This window comes from Camelus bactrianus, chromosome 1 (assembly GCF_048773025.1).
Source record: "Camelus bactrianus isolate YW-2024 breed Bactrian camel chromosome 1, ASM4877302v1, whole genome shotgun sequence".
Taxonomy (NCBI): Eukaryota; Metazoa; Chordata; class Mammalia; order Artiodactyla; family Camelidae; genus Camelus; species Camelus bactrianus.
Genome location: NC_133539.1, coordinates 11,941,668 through 11,955,244, shown reverse-complemented (window position 1 = coordinate 11,955,244; position 13,577 = coordinate 11,941,668). Strand labels below are relative to the sequence as shown.

Genomic DNA, 13,577 nt, shown 5'->3' with positions numbered 1-13,577 from the left:
AGATAGAACTAGTGTCAAAGTGCAAGGGGGCAGGGAGCCCACAGCTATACGGACAACTGAACCCAAGTTCAACACAAGTGCAAAAGGAATTTAGTAGAAAAGAACCGAAGGATAGTCATTTCAAAAATAGTGCTAGAGAGGGGAAGGGTATAGCTCAAGTGGTAGAGCGCATGCTTAGCACACACAAGATCCTGGGTTCAATCCCCAGTACTTCCTCAAAAAATAAATACATAAATATGTAAATACATAAATAAATAAACCTAACTACCTCCCCAAAAAAACTCCCCAAAAAATAGTGCTAGAAAAATTATTCATATGCAAAAAGATAGACTTGGATTCATACATCACACCAGATCAGAGACCTAAATAGAAATCCCCAAATTACAGAACATCTAGGGGAAAACACAGAAGAAAATCTTTATGACCTTGGTTAAGGCAAAGATTTCATAGCTATGACCCCCCCAAAATTTCAAAAGTATGACCCAAAAAAGAAAAAATCTGAGAAAATTGGATTTCATTAACACTAAAAATTTCTGCCTTTTGAGAGACACTGTATGACAAGAGGGAAACATTTACAATCACATATCTGGTAAAGGACTTACATACAAAATTTCCGAAGCAGTCTCAAAACTCAATAATAAGAAAGCAAATAACCTAATACAATAAATGGGCAAATGATTTGAACAGACACTTCACCAAAGAGGATATATTGAAAGCAAATTAGCACATAAAAAGATATTCATCATCATGTCAGTAGAGAAATTCAAATTCAAGACACAATGAGGTGCCACCACACACCCATCAGAGTGTCTAAAACTAATGAACTGACCTCACTGTAAGAGCGAGGAGGAGCAGCTGGTGGGACTGTACACAGTACAACCACTTTGCAAAATAGTTCAGCAGCTTCTTCAAAAGTTAGACACACACTTACCATATGATCCAACCATTCCATTCCTAAGTACTTACCCAAGAGAAATGAAAGCATATATTTATACTAAAACTTGTACACAAATATTCACAGCAGGTTTACTTGCAATTACCAAAAGCTGGAAACAACCCAAATGACCAAGAAAAGTGAAAGGATCACAAAGTGTAGTACATTCACACAAAGTAATACTACTCAGTGATTTAAAAAGTATGAATTATGGATACATGCCACAACATGGATGGAACTCAGGATAATTTTGCAGTAAAAGATGCCACATAAAAAAGAGTAAATGTTGTATGATTCCATTTATGTGAAATTCCAGAGTGAAAACTAATCTGTGGTTAACAGAAAGCAGACATGGTTGCCTGTGGCTAAGAGGACGTAACAGGAAGGAAACAAAAATCACAAAAGAACAGGAAAAACGTTTGGAGGTGGTAATTATGTTCATTATCTTGATTGTGGTGACGGTTTCACAGGTGTACACATATGTCAAAATTCATCAAGCTGTACACTTTAAAATAAATGCAGTGTATTATATGTCAATTATACCTCAATTAATCTGTTTTTTAAAAGTACATGAGGATGACAGGTAAGCCAACACCATTGTGCATGAATCGATGAGCTTTGTTGACTGGAAACAGGAAATCTCTGCACAAGGGAAAGCCAGCCAAGGAGGAGGAAATAAGCTGTAAGCATCCTCACGAAGGTACTAGCCATAAACCCTCATTAAGGGTGCAAGGACCCTGTGCGCTGGAAAACCGTCTTCCTCCTGGATAACCATAAGTATTTCCATTGTCCAGTTTCCCAGAACAAGATACATTAATCTGTTTACTGGAAAACCAAGAGTGCTAGTCTTATTTGTGAATAGCAAGTATCAAAGTCCCCTACATGAGTAGAACAAAAGGTTGGTACATCTTCCAAAGTAGAAGCCAACAGACACACCAGTTTAATGCAACTCGATGGTACTGGTTTTTTACCTTAGCCAGACAAGCGAGACATAGTCAGTTCCCCTCCCAGACTCCCCTTAGGAACCGACCCCACTGCCAGTCCAATGAAGACTCAACACCATGGCAACAATGCCTCCTGAGATGTTATCAGGATTCGACTTGACCTACAGGACAGCCCACCCCTGACATGAGTAGGCAGCTTTACCTCATTTGAGGATGAGACATACCTTAAATTGATCAACTTTCTCAAGTTTTTCCAAATCAGGTACCAATCTCACTCCATCTTCTAGAGTCTTAAGGAATTCGACTTGAAACTCTACCATTTCAGTTAAATTTCCAAAGAGCACATCAAGCTGGAAAATGGAAAAGAATTTCATCAACCCCATATTTCACAAGTGCGCAGAGCCTTTATTTGCTTCTGATTTCAAACTTTTTCTATCCATACTTAGCACTTAAGGTAATGATCCCACCACCAGAGGGTGGGGCGGCTCCTTACTCTTGGAGCGCACGCAAGAGCTCCACATGCAATACTTTGACCTATTTACTCCAATTCAGTGAATTCTAAACGCTCTCAGTATCGTGTGTGCTCCCCGCTCCTTCCTCTTCACCAAGTCCAGCTGCGGTGTGACCCTCACCATGTTCAGACGATTCCACCATACCTCATCTTGGGTGAGAAAAGTTTCTTTCTGAAGAGGTTTTAGGTATCTCTCCATGAGACAGTTTAAGTCCTAAGGGTTGAAAGGATATCTGATTAGCCCATCTAAAAGTCTATAAAGAATGTAAAGGAAAAAAAAAATTATTTCGCAAATGCTAACATTCCAATCTTTAGGTCATTAAGGTCCACTGAAGCAGAAGCGAGCCAACGTTTTCTCAAAATATTTCAGACTTTGCAGGCCATATGTTCTCTGTCACAACTATTTAACTCTGCTGCTACCTAAGTCACACATGAATGCATGTGCATGGCTGTGTTCCAATAAAACTTTATCTGTAAAAACAGGCAGTGAGCTGGATGTGGCTCAAGGGCCATAACTTGCTGACCTCTGACTTCAAGACCAAAACATATCATTAAAAACAGATCATACTGTTCTAACATATAACTCTCCATAACTAAATTATACAGTTAAAGAAGTATATAATCCTACAACTATTATAGTTAGAGGAGTTAGAGAGTTATAGAATATATTATAAATTATACAGTATTGCAATAACTGTCGAGGCCCAAGATGGAGTCACTCATGGTCCTACGTCCGCAAGCCTAAATTTAGAGATCTTCTGGGTCCCTGTCAACATACCACTTGACCAGAAGCATAATATATCCAGGCAGCCAATTTCCAAATGCCGAGCCAACTCGGAGCTTTCTCACCCCAACAAGGTTGACTGTGTGGCCGCAGCCAATCAGACATTTTCTGTTTGTCCCTTCCTTATTCTTTATTCTTTATCCTATAAAAGCTTCTTGCCTCCAGCCCCATTTCACAGTTCTACAAAAGGAGACTGTCCACTTCATGAATAAAGTTTTAAATAAAATTTGTATCACTTTGAAATGGTCTTCTTTAATCATTTTTAAACTACAGTTGTATATATTATAAATTATATGGGAATAAATTATATAGCCACAGAAATATAACTAAATTCAGAACAGATAACACAAAACAGACCTAATATCCTTCTTCCTAAACTCAAAGGTAATTTTGACGATGCTGCTACTTAAATTTGCCAAAAACGAATGCAACTTTAGTGTTAACTAAACAACATTTTTAGAAAAGTCAGAAGGCTCACTTAATAGTCACCATCATCCCCTTTCTGAGTCAACTGATCAGTTATTTATATCAATCAATTGTTACAAGAATAGCTGTGCTTCCTTAAAACACAAAAGGAGATTGAAACATTCAGAATTAAAGCCAAATTCCATAGGAGAGACCAAGATACTCTTCATTAGCATGATTTGGCTTTACTGTTAGCCAAAATCAGGATAAACACACAAGTTCATCCTTCAGAAGGACGGGAGGAAGGATGCAGGGAGGGAGGGCAGGAGAAGACGTACCTTCACGTAGGTGCGCTCCGTCTCCAGGAGCTCACAGACCACCTTGCGCAGCTTATCGGCATCCGTGAGCTGTCTCATGGTGGCCAACTGAGGTCCCGCGGAGTCCTGGGGGGACGGGCTCGGGTCAGAGGGGTTCATCTCATGCAGACTGCGGCAAAATGCGGCCACCTGTTCTGTGCTCTTCAGAGCACAGTAGAAAAGGCAGGGCAGATGAAGTTATCCCTCACTAGAGAGACTTGCCTGACATCTGCCCCTCCTGCAGATGTTCCTCCTGGTTAATGAACTGCCACGCACGAATCACATCTCTCATTTCCCTACATTGCTCCACACATCTGAGAGCTCACTGAATGCTCAAAACAACCATAACAATGACTGCTGATGTATACTGAGTGATCACGGCATGCCAGACTGGTCTGATGTATTTAATCCTTCCATAGGGTAAGTAAGGGCTGTTATCATTCATATTTAACAGCAGAGACAACGGAGGCCCAGAGATGTCAAGTAACTCATTCAAGATTGCACAGCTCAGATTTGAAACAGGCAGTGTAGCTCAAAGCCTGTGTCCTTAACCATTTTGCAAGAAGCTCACCAATGAGGAGACGGAGATACAGCCAAGTGCGTTCCACCCAAAATACAAGGCTAATTATCAGGCTCTTATTTCAATGCACTATACATACTTACTTTGCACAGCTGGAAGATGATTTTACAAGCTAAGATTCTTCCTGTCTCTGTTAAAAATTGACACCAAGGCAACTTTTTAGATAGCAACAGATACCCATTTTTTAAAAAACAAAATTTCTCTCTCTCCAGCTTCTCCAAGACAGATAGATTCCACTACCACCACCCATCATCACCTCCCTTCTCCAGCTAAAAATAAGGGGCATTGGGCCCCAAACAAGACCTCAATAGAACTCAGTCCTCACCCAATCTCTGTCCAGGGTGATTCAGGTAGAATTTGGGGATTCTAGAATTCTAAAATTCCAGCTTGTCTAGTTATGCAAAACAGCTCTCCAAAACAAGGGCTATAGACGGACTGCTGAAAACACCGGGGAATCAGCAGTTCTCCACCCTGGCTGCATATAGGAATCACCTGCGGGAGTTTGTAAACCTCCCGATATCCAGTGCCCCCTCCAGAGCAATTCAGTCGGAATTCTGGAATGGGATGTGCAAGTGTTAGAATTTTTTAAAGCTCTCTACAAAATTACTCCAAAGGCTATTCTGTAGCACAAAATCTAGTTTATTGATATTTGTTCAAATGCACCACTCTACAAATGTTTGATGCATAGCTCCCTGAAGGGACTGGCTGCCTTCTTGTACGTCTCTTCCCTGTTCTATTGTCTAATTCACCCCTAGGCAAAGTATTCCCAATATGGTATTTCCAATACAGACCTATGCAAATAAAGAATTACTTCTTCTATCACCTACCTCCTCACTCCTGAGAGCAAACATCCTGAGATGAACAGCTTTCCAAAACCAACTGTTGGTGCACAGAGCTGAAAGTCAAGGCTGGCATTTTGTGGAGGGCAGAGGAGACAAACCAAGTGTATTCCAGCAGGGTAATTCTTAAACACAGAGGAAGGCAGCTAACATTAACATGTTTTTCCCTCATTAGCGTATCCCAAAGGGAAAGAAGCCAGAAATAAAGACAGGACAAGGACATGGGAAATCAGAACCTATCAAGGATGCATTAGCAGCAGCAATGTCATGACAGGAAAGAGAAGAGCCAGGACCCAAATCCACATAATTATTAATCCAATTCTCTTATGGTTACACAACTTATTTCTTGCTAGCACTAACCCGGGTCTTATGTGTCAGGATGTGTTAGTCACCTGTCAGGGGCACTGTTAAATGTTCCCTATGGAACTGGTATGCCAGACGCAGAATAGCCCCACAAAGAAGACTCCTTTTGGTGACTGATGAAAAGCTCACCAAAATGGTCTGAACTGTATGGTATGTGATTTCTATCTCAATAAGGCTGTTAAAAAAGAAAGACTACTTGTTTGTAATCAAAGTTTGTTTCAGTAGAAATAAACTAAACTATTTTATTTAGTTACATTAGGGTTTTACTAACTCAATGTCATCATTAACTATACAGTTAAATACGGCTTTGTCTTAATACTTAAAAAGGAACAAGTAGATCCATTTTAACAAAAATGTCCACATATCTTTTAGATGATCTGATGATAACCATAACAGGCAATTGCATTATAACACAGACATTATGGAGGGGGGTGGGGCACCTCACCAAAATGAAAACTCCATGGAAAGACAGTGATAATAGCTGACAGCTTAAGTGCTCTACCCTCCAGCTAATCCCAAAATCTCCTTTGTCACTTTGATTTGTCACTCAGTAACACAACAAATGTATAACTGGCACCTTCAATTACACAATGCTTTTCTAAATGTCCTGACAATAACTATAGCTGCTTGTCATTTACATGCAAATTAACATCATGGCTATTACTCAGGATACATAAATCCATCACTGCCTTCCCGTCTGAGACATAGTAGATGTGTCTGTAGTTTTATCATTTAGACAAATTGCCATGTGAAATCCAATGTCCTCACTGATTATACCAAGGATGCCTCATACTTGAAGAAAAGCTAAGTTATAACCTTGGGACTCTGACACACATCAATGGCAGGAAATTTAAAAGACACTTCCCTTTGTGCTCCCAATTCACACCACACTGACTTGCTGCCATTATGGCAGTATCTGGTTATAATGATGAAAGGCGTGGGATGCAGTTTCTGGGTTTTCATCCCCTCTGTTTCACCATAAATACTCTGATGTCTCCATTTTAAGAGTGTAAGTAGGGTTCTTGGCTTTGCCTGCGTTAAGTCCTTCACCTTGGAGGTTTGGTATCCTGAGTTTCAAGCAGGCCCACTGGGAAAGCTCAGGTTAGTGGGGTGTGGGCTAGGACTTTAAACCGAGCCATCTCTTACCCAACCTCACCTCAAACAGCTACGTCCCTCATCTTCGTCCTGGCACACCCCTCCTGAACCAGGTCCTGGATTATATTAGGAAATATCTTTAGCATCCCAGGGGACACCTAAAAGTTTCCTTGAGTCCTCTTCTGAGAGTTCAGAGCCTCAGGCACCCCTTCCTTACAAGATGCATTTCAAAGCTGGGATAGATTCAGCCAGGTGGTCTCTGAAGTTGACAAGGGGACAAAGCAATTTCTCTACCAGCAACCCTGTTCTCTGATTCAATGTATAAACTCTTTTATCACAAGGAAATGGGTCAGGGGGAGAGTATAGCTCAAGTGGTAGAGCACATGCTTGAGATGAACGAGGTCCCAGGTTCAACCCCCAGCACCTCCTCCAAATAGAAATAAATGAATAAACCCAATTACCACCTGCTCATTAAAAGAAAAAAAACAAAAAACAGGGAACTGGGTCAAAATGGACATAATTTTCTTTTACTGTCAATTATACATTATTTAAATAAATAAATAAACAAATTTAATAAAATAAATTGACTTAAATAAAAACATACAGAATAACCAGTTATACTGTGTATATTGTTAAGGGGTGTTATTTATAAGGGTCTTCATGAAACTTTTGTCCGGGAACGATTAACTTAAAAGGACCTCATCAAGTTTGAGAATTTTGTTTTACTGAAATATTACCTCTCAAATGTCCTTAGAAGCAAGTATGAAAAGCAGGTCGTCTTTAGAATTTTAATCTAGAGATTTTGCATGTTTTGGCCCAGTTTTTAAGTCCCCCTGCCCCCATCCTGTGAGCAAACGCCTTTGCATCAATTCCATCAGGACCTCCTCTGTATGGCTGAGCCATGACACTGGATATAGGAAGAGGTAAGGGCAGTGCCTTCCTCACTCCATCACTGAGTGTCACGTGGCATCCTGGTCATTTACACATCAAGTAGTGTAGCCAGAAGTACCCAGGAAGGGAGCTACCATGAGAGATTCTCCACCAACTTCTAAAAGCCAAGTTTCCTGGAACTGGCACAAGCAGTGAAGGACTGCGGAGAAGGAGAAGACAGACCCAATCTCTCCATGGGAAGAAGTACAAAGCTCTCCCCCCTTGAGCACAGCCATCAGTCACCCTGGAAATGGAAAGCACTTATGGGCATTTCAGAGCTGCTAAACCCATTCACAGGTAGCAGAGCTGTTCCACTGTCAGGACGAAGAATGACCCGCCCACATCCAGAGATCAACGGGACAACTGCGGGAGGAAATGGGCTACTTTCCTGAGGTCGACACGAAGCGCAATGTTTAGAATATCGCTTTCCTCCTGTGGAAGATGAAAAGAAAGTACAAAAGGAGGGGAGAAGGCTTTTAAGTACACACTAGCACTTCAAGCTACCCAGCTGTTAACGCTCTTCCTGTTATGCAACCACTAAAGGCAACTTCTATCTCGAGACGAGTTCAGAGTTCTAAAACTGTCCTTGGAGTCTGACTGTTTTAACACTTCCCACGGATTTAAAAGGGGCCAGACTGGCCTAAAATCTTATTGTCCTTATTTAAGCCTTTTTTGGAGACAGACACCAAAGTAACACACTCCATAATTTCAGAACCATCATATACAATGATAATCCTTAGAGTTCTCTGTCATCTTCTGGGTCTCCTTTCGAGCAAACTTTGATGAAGAAACACCCCAGGGAGGATAAAGGCTTATTTGAGTAAATCAAGTGTATTCACTGTCCGAGTTTGAATTTCATTAAATGACACAAAATCTAACAGTTGGCAGACTCTGAAATTAATATTAAACTCTTAAAAGTTTTAATTTGATTTTAAGTTATGCCTCCCCATTAACCCACTAAAAATTTTTCTCCTTAGAGAGTCAACAATTATCACAGGAGTTGTCATGCACAATATAGGTCAGTGGACATTACATCATTAACACATCCCTTGAGCCAACACTTCTAAATCCACCTCCTTCTCAAGCAAGCAGAAATAAAGTCAGAAGCACTTAAAACTTTATAGGAGGCAAGTAGAACATCCTCCTCCCAAAAATGCTTGCTGAACACAGGCTACCTGATTGGAGGTGTGGGTGGAGAGACTCATCACACATATAACACAAACACGTTCACAATCCCACCAACCAGAAGAAAGGGGGAAAAAGTCAAGAGACGCTTAATTTGAAAAATTGTAGCCATCCATCTTCCTGCCATTTAAAAGCTAAAAAAATAGGTAAACAACAAGGACCTACTGTACAGCACAGGGAACTGTATTCAATATCTTGTAATAACCTATAATGGAAAAGAATCTGAGAAAGGATATTTAAGTACAACTGAATCACTTTGCTGGACACCTGAAACTAACACAACATTGTCAATCAACCATACTTCAATTTAAAAAATTTTAATGAAAAAATAGATACTTATAAAGATTCCAGGCAAACTTGACTTCATACCAGTTAGCGACGCCCCACCCCCAAGCTAAAGTACACATTCTTTATCAACAAGGGAATCTGGAGGGCAGAAGGATGCAATACGGGGACACGGGGCAAGCATAACCACCATCATCTGAACTGGGAAACAAGCCAGCTAGAAAGTCGTCACATACACAAGGCAAGCAAGATAGAATTCAAACAGTGCTCACCACGCGAAGCGACCGATAGACAGAATCCCCAGACTTGCCATTGTTTTCAGTCCTGGGCTTGCGCTTTATTTTCCACAGTGCAGACATCATCAGGCGTGTATTCTCATGACAATTCTACCTCCTGACGTGCTCGGCACAGAAACAGAAGTTTCTTAAAATACTCGGAGAGCACCAAATGCCTTCTGGCTCCCGAGAGAGCATCCTCTCGTCCAGACAGCCCATGCCGGTCCTGCCACGGAGACCTCCGGCTGCATCTCCATGCAAAATGGACAGCGCCCGTGCGACCCCGAGAGCGGCTCCCACCTCCCGTCAGTGCCCTCTGTGAGGGTGTCAAAGGCTAACCCGTGGACGAGAACTCATGCTTTGAGTTCACCTGGCAAAACAGAACTTTCAGGAAGGGAGAGAGCCAAGAGGCAAGAAAACAATGCAACAAAACGCCTCCCCGGGATGTGAGCGGCTCTGCTCTGCGGACCAAGATCAGCTGATTGGCCAGCCCCCTGCACTGCACAGGATTACTAAACCCGCAGGCTCCTACAACTTTGAAGACACCTCTCACACAGTCGGGAGCGGGCACGAAAAAGCAAATTGTTTTTAACAGTTTATATGTTCACATTTCCCTCCCAATGCTTTCTTAACAAAAGCAGACGCGTCTGAGACAATAACAATTTGGATTTTTTAAAAAGGCTTTCCAATTGGAAAGGCTCTGAAAATTATTCTAATACTTTGGCTAAATGGAAAACAAAATCACAGTTGCCAGGGGGTCTGGAATGCAGGACAGGACTGCCCAGAGCTAATTAGCATTCATTTTCAGAGAGAAGAGTTTTCCATTAGAAGCAGGGAAACAAGTGGGGGTGGGGGGGAGGTGGCTCTTTGAGGTTGTCACCCACAGTCACAAGAGGAAGGAGGCGGCTTACAAAAGAGAAAGTATGCCAGACTGCCCCTGTGGTGTGAAAGTCCCAGCCCCCATTCCGTGGATGTGACATTCCAGTGCCACCACCGCTCAGCAGCAAACTCGAAATTATCTACTTCCTCAGCCCCAAAGACCACTGGCAGCAAAAACTGCTATCTAAAAAAAATTTTTAAAACACATAAAACTCCCAACATGTGCCCTCTTTATCCTGTCCAATATTTCATAAAACAATTCATTTCAGAAGAACAGCAAAAATATTAAACAAAAATTCAACAGCCCTCACGTATTCAGCCAGAATGAAAAAAAAAAAAAAAGATTACTTGTTTCATTTCATTTATTCACTTGTTTGGTTACTTATTTCTTTTCACATTCTACATGCAGCCCAGTGCATTCAAATTAAGGCTAAAATATCCTTCCATTTTTAGGTAAATTACAATTTAAATATTAATGGTCGGTTTATTCCCAAGAAAAAGTATACATGGATAAAGAAGCCACATCAAAAAACATTTAACCTTAATCAAGGAGCTTAAGATATATGCTTGTTCTTACTTTAAATCATTCTTTTAAATGCACACACAAGGCTTAAGCATTAGGAAGATATTTAAGTGGCTAATGAGTATATACACTTGATCCTTGAGCAACTCAAGGTTAGGTGTGCAGATCATCTGTGCAGTCAAAAATCTGTATGTGACTTATAGTCTGCCCTCTATATATACTCAAATTCAACCAACCACAGATCGGTAGTACAGTAGGATCCACTATGGAAAAAAAAATCCACCAATAAGCAGACCCTCGCAGTTCAACCCCAAGGTTCAACAGTATATCTAAATTGGCTTGTAGTACCACTAATTAATTAATTCCTTCCTTTTTTTGAAACCTGGTATTTAATACCAGACCTTAACAATCTGGTGAGAAGGTAGTTTTAGCAAAGCAGTTAACACAGAGCTTCATTTTGCTATCTCAGAGCTGTGTGACCTTCAGCGAGTTGCTTGACCTCTCTGTTCCAATATGGTCATCTATAAAATATGCGGAATAACAGTATCTCTCTCAGGAATACTGTGAGGATGAGATGAGTTAATATGGAACAGCACTCAAGATATATGACACTACATAAGAATTAGATCTCATTTACTACTAATAACACACAGTAGGACCCGATTTCCAAGAACCATTTGCCCAGGTTTTTGCTTTCAAATATCTTAAGTGAGAAATTTAACTCATTATAGACTATTTTATCTAAGTAACTTGGGTTACATTACAAAATAGTTCAAATAAAGAAGATAAAATCTGAATCAAACCAACATTAAGAGTATTTTCAGGTACAGAATCACACAGTGCTCCCTACATTCAACCTAGAAAAAAGGACTATGAACCTATGGTGTCAATGAGTTGAACAATATTCAGATCATCCATCACCCAAACTTGTTGTCAATAACTGCGAAGAAATTGTCTTTTATGAGAGCCCAGCGTGCATTTCTACAGTGAAATCCAGGAACAGCGTCGCCTGTTCTTACACGTGACCCTGTCTGTTCCAGGCATGTTTCAGCATCTAATTCTCTGGAGAAAGAGCCATGAAGTCAGACAGGCACCTGGGGTAAGTCAGCAAAACCCTGGAGCCTCTTCCTTCCTCTCGGCTGCCAGAACCTAATATTATAGAGGATCCTGTTGAGGACCTCATGACTCACTATATTTAAAACGGAAACAATCTCTCAAAATCCACAAGGGGAGGAGAACACTGGGCTATTGCAATGAGGTAAAAATGATCCAAATGACCAAGTATTCAGAAATAAACGTCTTAGATCCAGGAAAAATAACTGTATTCCCAAATCAAATTAGAAACTGAGAATTAACATTTTCAGTGTCTGTAACAGAACAATTTAATAAATACCCTTCAAAATATCTTACCTAGGTAGGTAAAAGTCCTTAAAAATAAAAGGTAACTTTAAGCAAGCTTTTGTCTGTCTTTTTTGGCTTTAAGTGAAACATGTATATTTCCATTTTTTAGCTGTTTAACTCATAACCAACAACATAAAACCTGTTAGTCTATAAATATTACATTTCTAAACATTAAAGTTATTTTCAAATACTAAATTTTATACTGTGCTCAACTTAGACACTGAGAATGACGATCCCAAGATGGCAAAAGAGAAACATATGGGTAGAAAGATGCTGAAGATAGTCACCCATATGCAGTCAAGAAAGTCCTACGCTGAAACATTATGCTGTGCACTGGAAATTGACATATTGTAACTGACTATATACTTCAATTAAAAAAAAAAGTCCTACAAAGATACATAAAGACAAAAACAGACAAAAAAGTACACATGTAGGAATGCAGGTTTTTAAAATAATCATTCATAATTGAAAAGCATCTTTTCATTATCAATATCCATTATATTACTTGACCCACCCAATCATCCAGTCACTGGACAAGGTCAAGAATCACCCTGATACTGTAGATGAGAAAACAAAGGTGTAATTTAAAGTTATATGATATGCTCAGGTTACGTGACAGGTAAATGTCACAAAAGAATGGGAGATAGGTACAGCGACCAACATAAATATGTTCACAACATTCTGAAAAAAACAGATGAATAAATACAGGAACATAATCACACACACACCTGTTTCCACTGGGGAGGAGTCTTTGGATATAGGTAACTGAGTTTTAAAATTGTTACACTTTGGAGACTATGATGAGAAGAGTTTATTGACACATGGACTCTTTAGGAAGGGAGATAAAAGCATGATGAATTATAGAAAACAAATTCACAAATTGCATCCAAGTGTCAGAATAAGACCTTTGTTACAGTGCGCAACCAGCTGAGAAACAGAGTTTGAATTAATAAAAAGATTGTTTCCTTCCTTTTAATGTAAAAGATGCTCACCTTTTCAAGAGCTAAAGGAGTTCATTAGAGAAACCATGAGTTGCAGGAAAGTAAAACTGACCCCACGGTACACATTTTGGATGCCATTTCGTCACACACAAGTGGAGGCATAAGAAGGAAACAGGGTAGAATTAGACTTAAACTCATCAAGAGGGATCTCTGCCCTGTGTCCTCACACATGGGTTTGTTCTCAAGGCTCTAATTTGGATTTCATATCCTAGTTAGTGACATCTCAGAAGTAAAAACACTTTGGTCCTGTGGAGGGGCCTTCTAACCACATACAACTGGAGAGGTGA

General features: G+C 40.2%; 1 protein-coding gene across 6 annotated transcripts in view; it reads right to left on the bottom strand.

Annotated features, from left to right (window-relative positions):
• Window positions 1-13,577, bottom strand: part of TIAM1 (TIAM Rac1 associated GEF 1) — a 244,681-nt gene that overhangs the window by 29,419 nt on the left and 201,685 nt on the right. For 5 of the 6 annotated variants that reach the window (XM_074360728.1, XM_074360724.1, XM_045517841.2 and 2 more), the window contains 3 exons: window positions 3,917-4,096; window positions 2,535-2,603; window positions 2,103-2,228 (listed from right to left, as the gene is read on the bottom strand). In XM_074360728.1, coding sequence (XP_074216829.1) covers window positions 2,103-2,228; window positions 2,535-2,603; window positions 3,917-4,096 — 375 coding nt within the window. Of the gene's footprint in view, window positions 1-2,102; window positions 2,229-2,534; window positions 2,604-3,916; window positions 4,097-9,483; window positions 13,562-13,577 lie in introns of those variants that run through there. The other variant, XM_045517842.2, reaches the window with a different exon arrangement.